Raw genomic sequence first — 11,960 nt, 5'->3', positions numbered from 1 at the left:
AGAAAAATATAAATGAAGAGAGGGAATTAATCGTCTCATGCTAACTATATTCAGGAAGCAACAGCAGGGGGATCTTGCAAAGGCAGAGAAGAAAAGCCCAGGCGGATTGAGCCACAGTGTGGAGCGATTGCAAGCAGATCTTACGGGGGGAATGAAACTTCCAGAGCAGCTGGGTTTTTTACCCCCTTTTGTGTGTGCAATTTTCTGTAACCTCCAAAAGCTGTAATGAAACCGAGGAAGAACTAAAAGAGCCCAACGTTTGCAAAGAAACCAAAAGAATCGTTGCAATTTAAGGGGAGACAAAACTGAACTTTAATTTATTTTTTTCTTTCAAGTTGCATCAGCTTTTCGGGGGAAGGGATCACTGCATTAACCTTTCCCCCTCCAAGTGTGCAGCTAATCTGCAAGAGAGACTAATGGGTGCTGCCTGGGAGCTCAGGAGCAGCGTCCCCAGTTGAGCGGAGTGCTTGAGGGGCCCCTGGCTGGGAGGGAGAGAGGCCAGCCAGCTGCCTCCCTCCGGGTTGTTGGCTGGGGGAAAAGGGGCCGGTTTGCTGGTTTTGAGTCAGTCTGGTCGATGTTTGAAAGCCCTGGCTTAAAAACTCCGAAGAAGCAGCAGCCGCCGCCGCCGCCGCCTCCTCAGCAGTTTGCAAGCAGGCGGAGCTGCGGCAGCAGGATGGCCGCAGAGCTGAGCCCGGAGGAGGAGCAGGTAAAGCCGTACCGTACACCGGGCGCCCTAAAGCAGGGCGAGCGGGGGGCGCGCGCAGGTCCGAACTGAGGGCTCCGGGGGGACGGGGGCTTGTGGAAGCAGGAAAGTGGGGGGCACATACTGCTCCCCATCCCTCCCTCTGAGCTCTCTGGCGATGGGGGTGGTTGCGGGGGCAGGGGACTGGGGACTGGTGTCTCGAGGGGGCTGGATCAGTGCCCCGATGCCCCCCACGTTCGCTACGTCCCCTTTATTCCCCCCCCGTCTTGAACTGGGGGGGGGGCTCCCCAGCCCCTCCGATTGGGAAAGGGTCGTGGTGGGGGGGACCCCATAGCCTGGTCTCTCCCTCCCTCCTGGGCGGCTGGTTACCCTCTGACGGCCCCGGGGCTCTCTCCCCTAGGGCTATTGTCCCCTCCATGGGAAGCAATGGGGAGATCACCCTATTTGGGGCCGGGGGCTCCAGGGGGGGCGGGGGCGGGGATGGGCTGAGGGAGCCGCGGCCTAGTCCTCGGCCTGGCGGCTGGGTCCCATGGGGACCCCCAGCGCCCCCCCCCCATAGGGCTCCCCGCAGGGGGCGCCGCCCCGCCCCTGGACGAGCAGCGCGGGGGGAGGAGTTGGGGGGGAGACCCCTTGTTCCGGTGGCAGCCGCCGCCCAGGGGTCCGAAAAGCAAAAACAATCGGGACCACCCGCAATTCCCCGGTAGCCCCCCAGGTCCGCCGTGGTGCATGGGGTGTGTAGGAGGGCGAGGGGGGTCCAGCCCCCCACCAGGGGCTGCTGTAGCAGGGCTCAATCCCCAGCTAGATGTGGGGGCCTCAGTGTCGCACACGGCGGAGGAGGGCAGGCCCGGGGTGTTCCTGGGGTCTCCAATCTGTGCCCCTTTTATACCCCCACCCCCAAAATCATCCCAGCCCCTTTTATTCTTTTGAGTGGGGGCGGGGACATAAAACTGAAAATTGTGCGGAGAAGTTCCCACCTCCCTCCTCCTCTTCCTTCCCGTAATGTTTTAGGGAGTGGGGCGGGCGGGCGAGAAAAGTCTCAACCCTCCCCCAGGCCGTGTCCCCAGCTGCTCCAGGGGCTGCTGCTCAGTAGGATCTGCCTCCTGTCTCGTCAGCTCCCGAGAGATCCTGCAAGGCAGTTTGTGCTCAGGGAAGCTGGCGTTTCTTCCTGGACCTGCCTCAGTGTGACCTTGGGAGGGAGTGGCTGTGTCTTTGTGCCTCAGCTTCCCCCAGTGTAAAATGGGGCTGTCTACCTCGCCAGGTGTGCTGGGAGCCTTACTGCATATTTGTGATGTGCTGTCCTCCTCCCCATCCTTCCACCCCTAAGCAAATGCGCTGTGGCAGTGGTATGAGGGGATGACTGGGATTATTACCTCACCCATTTTAAACTGGGACCACCCCCTTTTCCTGTTTTGCCCTCTTCACTTCACTCTCTCCAAAGCTGGATTTAAGATTTTATGCTTACCACGCCCCATTCCTCCCCGTGACGTTTGTATCTTCCTGTCACTGGGTTGCGTCACTGCAGGAGGATGTTGCATACTTACAAATATAGGGACTGTGCTGTGAATTTTATGGGGGAGTGTTAACCTCATCCAGGTTATGGGGGGAAGGTGGGGAAAACTGGTGGGTATGGGTTGTGCTGCTGATTCACGCCAGCTGATTTTCCCATGCTCCTGTGCTCTTTAAAGATGAGAACTCTTATAGTCTGTATCTTTAACACTTCTATGTCCACAGCTTCTGCCTGCTGCACCTGGCTCTCTCTGCTTCCCATACCCAGCTGTCTTCACCCCCCTTCCTCACCTCATTGTTCCCACTCTTAGCTGCTACCGTTGTGGACTCACAACAGCTTCTTTTTCTGCCCAAGCTTAGATCAGTGTCCTCTGCGCAGTCCAGAGTGGTCCTCAATCCAGTCAAGGAAATATCTCTATTCCTGGGAGTGGTGGAAGGGAAATGCAGCTTCCATCGTAGATGTATAGATCAGATATGCTACGTTTGGAGCTGTATAAAATCCAGGGTTCTGCCAGGTTCTGGTTTTAGTGGAAAGAAAGCCTGGTGCCCTGTACTTGTAGTGAGCTGCAGGCAGGCAGGTAAACCCACTATGCTGAGAGCCCCATTGAAGTCAAGGGCATGGGTCTTTGTGGACATTCATTATGGTACCGCTGGTCATTACAACATGAAGTCAGCCTCAGCAACTGGCTTCTGTATGAGATCAGAGTAAAACACGATAGCTAGGTTTTAAACAGTGGGGAAAGGGGGCCTGGATTTCTTTTTTTTAAAGATATACTTTGTTTTATTAAAGACACTTTGAAAATATAAAGCAATCCTCAGACCACCACTGTGAAGTAGGAATTGTAATCACCGTTTACAGCTAAGAAAACTGAGCCACAGTTGGTTTGAGTGACTTGGCTCAAGGCCGCAGGAATCCGTATAAGAGCTGGAACTGGAACTCCACATTTCCTAGCTCCTAGCCATGTGCACTCACCACAACTTTCTCGCTCCTTATAAGTCACGTGAGAGATTTTATAGTAATGAAATCTAAAGTGAGGTTAATCAGATCCCATGCAGGTTGTTCCTGCTGCGGTCAGGTAAGAATTAATTCCCCTTGTCACATCATTGCACAACTCATCCAGGGCATTGCTTTTTTGGTCATCTTCTGAATCCTTAATTAGTGCCTCCTGAGACAGGGTGCCAGACTTGAAAGACTGGTGTTCCAATCTGATATGGCAAATCTTTTGTCCATAGATTCATGATTTTAAGGCCAGAAGAGATCATCTAATCTGAGCTTGTGTATAATACAGGCCAGATAACTCCCCCAAAATAAATCCGAGAAGAGTATATCTTTCAGAAAAAACATCCAGTCTTAATTTTAAAAATGGTCAGTGATGGAGAATCCACCCTGACCCTTGGTAAATTGTGCCAATGGTTAATTACCATCATGTCTTACTCCTCCACTGTCTCTGAGTTCCTGGCTGGTTCATCATCTGTCTAAACTTCATATTTTCTTAAAATATCATGAAGTGCTCTACAAATCAAGATGATTCTTGGGTTATTATTGGTAAAGAAACTGAAGTAGACATCGATCCTGTGTAAATCAAGGCTTCACATGAAACCTGATGTAGATTTCTTTTTGTTAACATCAAACTCTAGTGTTGTGGAGAAAACCTGGTTTGCACTGAGAATCACAGGTAAACTCCTTTATCCCAATCTGTCCAAAGATACCAGATTTGCCTGTTGCTTTGGGATACGCTCATTTATTAGGATTACTCTTCTGTGGAGGTGAGAGGTTCTGTACTTCTATCAATGTACCGCTTGTGTCACTTGTGTTCTCATACAGAGCTTTACATCTCCCTGCTGCAAGTCTCTCCCAGTGGAGCTATCCTGCAGGACCTAGGTTCCCCAGGGCTGGGTTCTTCTAGCCCCAGAATCAGATGGGCGTGCGCACACACACACCCTTCTCCCTGAGAGGACCAAACTAATTAGCACTTCCAAGCTGACCCAAGCTGGTTCGAACAGCACCTCCAAGCTGTCACCCTCCTATGCCATGGGCGCCGCACTGGAATAGAGTACACCTGAGGAGGCTCGATGGAGCAGCACTTTCAATCTGCCACCCTCATATGTCCCAGGTTCAGCATGTCCCCATCCCCACTTTCACGTTACACTTGTTCTGGTCATAACCCACTTGATAAGCAAACCCCCACAGGATTTTTGGGTGCTGCAGGGATCTTTAGCTTAGGTGTGAGGAGCGTTGCTGCAGAGTGAATGGGGAACCAAAAGACATCCAAGAGGAGGGGAGAGAGAGAGAAGCTACCACCTTAACCATGAAACTTATTTATTGCCAGGTAATAACCATACAAGGGGAGCCAAACAAACAAAACAGTTATAATAGTAAATCTAACTTAAATTTTATTATAAAAGTCAGGTTTAGAAAACTATAACTGATCACACAAGTCAGGATCAGAAGGCTGTACCTAGAGAGAGGGTTGGGTTCTCACCACTCTGTAGCTTGAATCGATCAGGGTTCCCAGGTAATAGTGGTAACAGAGGGTCTGGAGTGCTGGAGACAGGCAGAGCCCCCAGCATGATCAGTCAGGAGAAGATGAAGTCCCAATGGAACTGATGCAGATGTTGGATCCAGCCATCAGAACACTTACTTGAGTGTGGGTAGGGGTTTTTGTAAGGAAAAAACAATGGTTCAAGGGAGAACACTAGATTTGTTTATGTGTAAACTGATGGCTCAAAGGAATATACCAAAGTTGTTTTGTTCAGGCTAGACAATGGGAGCTGATCATTCCTGGCTGTGGGCGGTGTTCCTTCCAGGGAGCTCACAATACAATTAGGGAGCTTCAGTATTTTGGATACTAATAAAGGATTTATTACTAGAATTGGTCTGATAACTACTGAGCTGGTGTGTGCAGATGTGGTTTCATTAACATCTGGAGCAGAGATCCCCCATCATGCAGTGCTTCCCTGCTTTTCTGAGCCCAGAGTTCAGTGTGGTTCTTGCCTTGGAATCTCTGTTCTCCATTCTGTATGCTAATAGAGATGCCTCCTTGCCCCATCTTCGATGCAAATGAGGCGAGGGGTGTTTCCTTAATCCTGTCGTCCTTGTTTGGAGGGGTTTAGGTGCGTCTCCCACTACGTTTTCGTTGCTTTTTGTAAGTCTTTCTTCTGATCAGCTTTGGTTCAAGCACAGGCTGCAGGGTGTGGGGGTGGAGGGGAAGGTCTTTCATGAGTCAGGCAGGCTGGACACTGTGCTTTGGTTCCCCAAGAACACAGAGCTGATAGGTAACACCAGGGAGACATCCAAAACTTTTGTTTACTAATGTTGCACTGAGGAAGCAGGAGCAAATTCAATAGTCATAGCTCAAAAATCCAAGCAGAGGCCTGTAGGGGAAAAGAACTAACAGTTCTTCTGATGGAAAAATAAATTCTTCCAGTTTTGACCTTGATAGTGTGTCTAAAAGATTTTATGCTAAAAATCCAGTGTGCTTGTTTATTTTTAAGAGCAGTTTACACAACAGTCAGGGGTGGTCTAGATAATACTTAGTCTTGCCATGCGTGTAGGGGACTGGACTACGTGACCATTCAAAGTTCCTTCCAGCCCTACGGTTCTATGATTCTCTAATGTCTGTGCAGTCATCTGTGGATGCTGTTTAGGCTACAGTAGAAATGCTGGGTAGTGCTGTCATTGCACCCCATTCTCCCTGCCTGCCTTCACATAAATACACATTACCATTTTGATCTCCGGATTTCCTCCTTCAACCTCTCGTTGGTCTTCCATGTCACCTAAAGCAAGCAATAGGAACTGTTTATCTGACCAATGCCAGCTTTTAGTTCTTGCCCAGTGTTGCTTCTATTCTGGGTGCGTGAATCAGTATGTGGAGATAAAATATTCTTTGCTCTTTTCTCTGAAAAAGAAATGGCCCCTGTGGTCAAATGGGGTGACATGGCACACTGGAAAACGAGGTACTTGCAAAGAATTGTTCAGTCAGTAAGGACTGGAGATCTCTGAGGTCTTGTCCACTAATGTACTGTGGATGGATCAGAAGTGCTAAATCCATTATATCCTGATGTAATTTGTATGGAATAAAAATGATCTCACAACTTTTTGTTGAGAAGGTAGTGAGGATTTCTTGATGTCACTGGATACTCCATCTCTGAAAATGGTGGGCTAATGGGCCAGGGCTGCAACATTCAATAGCATGTATGTCAGGAAGTGCAACATTTGGAGAGTTATCGATACTTTTTTAATTCCACCCTCTTGCAACAAACGTGGGACTTCCGACATAATCACTGCATGCCTTTTATGTGGTTAAAAAATTCTGTGGACACTTTCACTTAAAGAAAAATTGTCAACTTAACAAATCAGATTCTTTCTGCAAATGTTACCTACTACTAGGAGTAATGCTTAAGGCCCCGATCCTGCAAAGACTTAAGCACGTGCTTAATTTTAAGTATGTAAGTAATCCCAATTGAGTTCAATGGGACTACTCACAGTGCTTAAAGTGAAGCATGTGAATAAATCTTTGCAAGATGGGGGTCCAAAATGATGCTGATTGAAAGAGTTTAGCAACAAGAATCTTTTTTTTTTTTTTTTTTTTTTTTCCCCCTCTGTCTTTTGTTTACCTCATGAATTTGAGCACTTTGGTCCATAGTACGTTTTTTATTGTTTCCCTGTAGGGTCAGTTTTCCTGTTTGTTTGTGTGGGTATTTCACACAGCAATAGGAAAAGACAAACTCTTAGAAAGGAATTTTCTGGAGCATTCAGTGTTGTCCTCACTCTGCTCCCGGTGACCTGCCTGGGAGTTTTATCACTGCAGAGTGGAGCAGTTAGACCACTGCTGTGAGCCCTTTGAAAATCCTACCCTTGGCTAATATTAAAACAAACTGCAACCACGACAGTTGACAGGAGAACTGAGGGCAGGTCAGGTGAATTGGGGAGACCTGAAATGACTTTACCTCCTATTTAGAAATTGATTAGATTTGAAGATAATGGTGTCCTTTTAAAAAATCTAGGTGAGAGGCAATTTCTACATAAAAGAACACACCTGCAGGCATATCATCTTGTGCTATAAGCCTGCCATATCTCACCAGCTAAACAGGGTCAGCTGTGTTTAGTTAGCACTTGGGTGAGACATCTTAAGAAATATCCAAGTGCTGTCTAAAGTGTTGTTGATTAAGGTGGTATTCTTCCCTCTGAGTCATTTCCGAACCAGTGATCTAGCTTGGCATTGTGCTTCTGGATGCGTCACTTCCCAGGTGAGAGTTAAAACCTGACAGCTTGTGGTCACTGGAGATCTTGGGGTACCTTTCACAAGAGTAGGGAAGTTAACTGTAGTGGTCTGGCGAAACTGACTAATTACATTCTGTTGACCTAAATAACTCCTGGAATTTCAGTAGGATTTGTTGTTCACTTCCTGTTCTAAACGAACACGCAGTCATAAGCATACCATTGAAGAGTTGCTATGTTGTACCCCAGAAGTGTGTTCACTCTATTTACATGGTTTTTTTTTTTTTTTGGAGGAACAGTGTAGGGAAAAATGATTTATCTTCTGTCATACTGTTTGACTATCATGTGAGTCTGATTTATGGCCTTGTAACGTCAGACTCTACTGCAATGTGTAAAAAAAGAGGTACAGTTACAAGTACTACTTACACTTCAATTTTGGATTCCCTGATTCATGTGCCATTAAAATGTCAACATAAACATGTTTTGGATTTAATCTGCTGCTGAAAAGAGAATGCACTGGAATGTTCTTTCCAAGCATGTCTGCAAAGCCCCTACCCTCTTATTATTCAAATTTCTGCCGCCATCCCCAGTCCCCAAACTTTGCATCTGCTCTGATGGATACAAGAAATTAGCTAATTTGAAGCGAAGCTGGCAGTAGATTAGTCATGGCAGGGTCGGGGGAAGAAGGGAAGGAAGACGAGCTTGCAGTATATGTGAGTGCTGGTCACTACTGAGACCTCTCTGCCTATCCTGTTGCTCCAGCAATTAATTCTGTCTGTCTTAGATACATGGACCCTCATCACCATAATATGGGAGTGCCTCACAATCTTTAATGTAACACTTGTGAGATGGGAAATTGAGGCACAAAGAGACTAAGTGACTTCCCAGGGTAACACAAGCAGTCTGTATCAGTGCAGGGAATTGAATCCAGATCTTCCGTGGCCCAGGCTAGAACCCTGACCACTGGAACATCTTTCCTCTGATTGTCTATTTGCTGGGGCAGGGACTCTATCTAGATCAAAATCAATTTAAAAAAAAAAACGAAAACTTTTTTTTTTTTAGGATCTAAATTAAATACATCTTTTTCTTAAAAAAATAAACATTTAAAATTTATGACAACCTATGTTAAGGCCTAAACTTACTTTAATTTAAGTTATTTTAATAGATTATACTAACAAAATTCAAGCAGTCTATGTTTGCTGCCAGAATTTTAAAGAAAGTCAAACCTTCTGAACGTGGAAATCATTGGCCAAGCACCTGGAACCAGAGTTTGCTAAAAGGCTAAACCAGCTTTTGACATCGGTAGCCTCTTCTGTAGATGCAGAAAGAATATTTTCTTCATTTAGGTTTATTCAGCTATTTCCGTTCAATGACTAGTTCATTCAAAGTTGAGATAGCAATTGGGAGCCAATAAAGTAAGAAAGCATGTTTTCTTCTAAGCTGTGAATAAAAATGAGGTGTAAGAGGATAAGATCTAATAGTTCTAAAATCTTGACGGACGTGGTAACCCGAAACAGTAAGTTCAATTCACTAACTACAGGTTAGTGAACACTTCCTTTGTTTAATAAATCAGTTAGTTTTAAATGCAAAACATCTTTTGATAAATTCATATTTTGTCATATTGCAATATAATTGAGATAATTGTCATTAATAAAAAATTGATTTAAAAATGCTGGTTTTGTGCATTTTGAGTTTAATTCAAATTTCCATCCAAATGCAGTTTGACATAAATCACAAGTACAAAAATTAATAATCTAGTAAATAAGAAATGCATCAGTCACTGTTGTGTAACATAATAAAAATTAAGAATCTGAATAAATGTAAGTTAAGCTATTAAACAGCTTAAATAAACACGTATGGCTATTTTGTATCTTCCTGGTTATCAAAAAGAAGCACCAAATGTAGTGTAAAGGCTGTATTTAGTTGCAGATTGGCATGTTTTAATGGTTACCAACCAATGTGAATGAACTGTTCTTTAGGAAAATAATTAAAAAGTACAAATGCAAAACAAGATTAAAATCAGTTTTAAATCAAGGATTCCTGTGCTTGCGGATTTTAAATCACCCATTTTAATCCTCATTTAACCCTTTTGATTTAAATCTGTCACTCTGGTCTGTACAGCACCTACCACGTTGGGAGCTACCACCATGTGAATAGCATGTCAGTAATTATTACACTTCTTAAAAAATCCCGTCTGTTTCTATTAGAATGTTTTGAGTCTCAAGCAGCCAAGTGGATTATTGCGTTTTATATGGTTGTGTAGCAGAATTATAATAGAAGACTCCATACGCATGATACAGATCACTTGCTCCAGGTGAGTAATAGAGAATGTTAATCAAATATCTCATCTCTCCAGGGAAGACGAAGTCCATAATTTATTTAAAATTATGGTTTTAGTTCTTATTTTTGATTTTAATATTACTGTAACCCAGGTGCTAGTTTAGATCAACGGTGAGGATATTTGAGGTTTGTAACACTTGGGAGTAAATGTCTGAATTGTAAAACATGAAACATTTTTGTCTTTAAATAAAAACAGAACATGTTTTCTCCTCTCTCTCTCCCTCCTTCCCTCCCCCGCCCCCCTCACAATATGTACTCGCCTTTAGGATAAGCACTAAAAAGTGGGTGTTTTGGAAAGTTATGAGACCTTGAAAGCGATGCCTTAAGGGCAAATAGGCTTCATAAACCCTAACTATAAAGAAATGCAAATACACGTGTTAATGCAATGCTACGGTTGCAAACTTGCAGCGAAAAAGTAAGGAAACACAAAGCTAAAGTCCTTGTAGCAATGTTTCCTCATCTGTCTTTGGAAATGGACCAAATTTTCAAAAGCTGGCCTTCACCATTTGCATCCACACATAACTGCAGGCCTAAACCTTTACCATAATTATCTGTCGCCACAATTTCTGTCACTTGGACATCTAAGTACCTGATCTGCAGTGCTGAGGTAGCTACAGCCCCAACCCTGCAAATGATTGTGCATGGGAGACTGGCAAGTTCCCGGCCTATAGGACTTAACTGTGCCAGAAAATTACGTTCACAAAAAGGGAAGGCCCAGTTAAGGCATGGTTGCATATCAGGCCTTCTCTGTATTAAGGTATTAAATTAACAGCCTCTCTTGTAATCCAGATTTCTCAATACAGCATTCGTGAATTAACTTTATCCTTAACAACTGCATTTCCTGACTGATAAAAGCACCTACCTAACTTAAAGCAATGACAGGGATTTTGCATTTAATTCCCTTGTTTAAAAATAAAAAATAGCTATAGCACTATGGAATTGGGCAAAACAGAACTGCACAGCTCCATAAATTCCAGCAGCCTGTTCGTCATTGTCTGCATGGGAAAGTTATACTGATAGAAAGTGAAGATGAATTTAAAGCTCTGTAGTAATATTTCTATAATTCCCCAGATATGCACTCTTGTTCTGGCACATATGTGGCTATTGCCAGTTTATCTTTAGAAGCAGTTTAAACTAAGCCCAAAAAACAAAAGAAGAAACCAACTCGTACTTCAGAATCGGAGTGTTCGGATGTGGAGTTACGCTGTAGTTTAACTATACTGGCCTAACTGGAAAAATTTCCTTTGTGGACAAGCCCTTAAATACACGCATCCAATCTACCTCCAAGACTCTCTGCTCTCACACAATTTCATTTTTCTTGCAGCTCCACAGGTTTTATACCACATTGGTATGTGGATACAGAAAAAGACTAGATGCAGCATTGTGTATGTGTAGGCTTGGAAAGATTAGATTTGCATTGGTGAATGTCTGTCAGTAAACATCAAGTTCATACTTCCATTGATAATAGAAATTTACAGAAAGGTAAAAATAAGAAAAATGCTGTTTGAGAACTTATTAGTGACTGTCATTAAATAATTGTCTGACCCCATCCCCATCATAATTTCCCATAACTGTGAAAATTTAAATAGATATAAATTAGGAGAAAAAATGGTTTAAAATAAACATTGATCTTATCCATTGAACTGATAAAAATGCAAATTGAGTTCTGCGAAGCAACATGCATGCATGAAAATTAGGGCTTGTCTACATGTGAAATGCTATGGCAGCACAACTGCAGAGTTTCAGTGTGGACACTACCTACACTGACGGGAGGGGTTCCACCTCCCTGAGAGGCAGTAGGTAGGTGATGGAATAATTCTTCTGCTAACCTAGTGCTTCCTTCAGGGGTTAGATTAGCTTAACTTTGTCACTCAGGGTGTGGATTTTTCACATGCCTGAATGATGTAGCTGAGTTGATGTAACTTTTTAGTGTAGACCAGGTCTTAATACTGAATCACTTCCAGTTTACTGTGGGAAGCCTTTTATTAGCAAGGCCTAACTATACATAGAGCAGGGTTTTCAAAAGTGCTCAAGAGTTGGCCTAACTCTGCTGCCAGAGTCCATTTAAAAATTCCTGGTGATGTCAGGCCAATGCTGAGTGCCTTGGGAAATCCAGCCTGTGCACCATTAAAGTTCAGCTGGTTTCAACTTACTTGTTCTCAAGATATTTATTTTTTAAAATGGGAGTTA

General features: G+C 44.2%; 1 protein-coding gene across 1 annotated transcript in view; it reads left to right on the top strand.

The window, feature by feature from the left end:
• Positions 1 to 390: 390 nt before the first annotated feature.
• Positions 391 to 11,960, top strand: part of PTPN9 (protein tyrosine phosphatase non-receptor type 9) — a 51,968-nt gene continuing 40,398 nt past the window's right edge. The window contains exon 1 of the mRNA XM_032799813.2: positions 391 to 706. Coding sequence (XP_032655704.1) covers positions 575 to 706 — 132 coding nt within the window. The 5' untranslated portion in view covers positions 391 to 574. The remainder of the gene's footprint in view (positions 707 to 11,960) is intronic.

Source organism: Chelonoidis abingdonii, chromosome 9 (assembly GCF_003597395.2).
Source record: "Chelonoidis abingdonii isolate Lonesome George chromosome 9, CheloAbing_2.0, whole genome shotgun sequence".
Classification (NCBI taxonomy): domain Eukaryota; kingdom Metazoa; phylum Chordata; order Testudines; family Testudinidae; genus Chelonoidis; species Chelonoidis abingdonii.
This window is presented reverse-complemented; position numbering and strand designations above follow the sequence as displayed.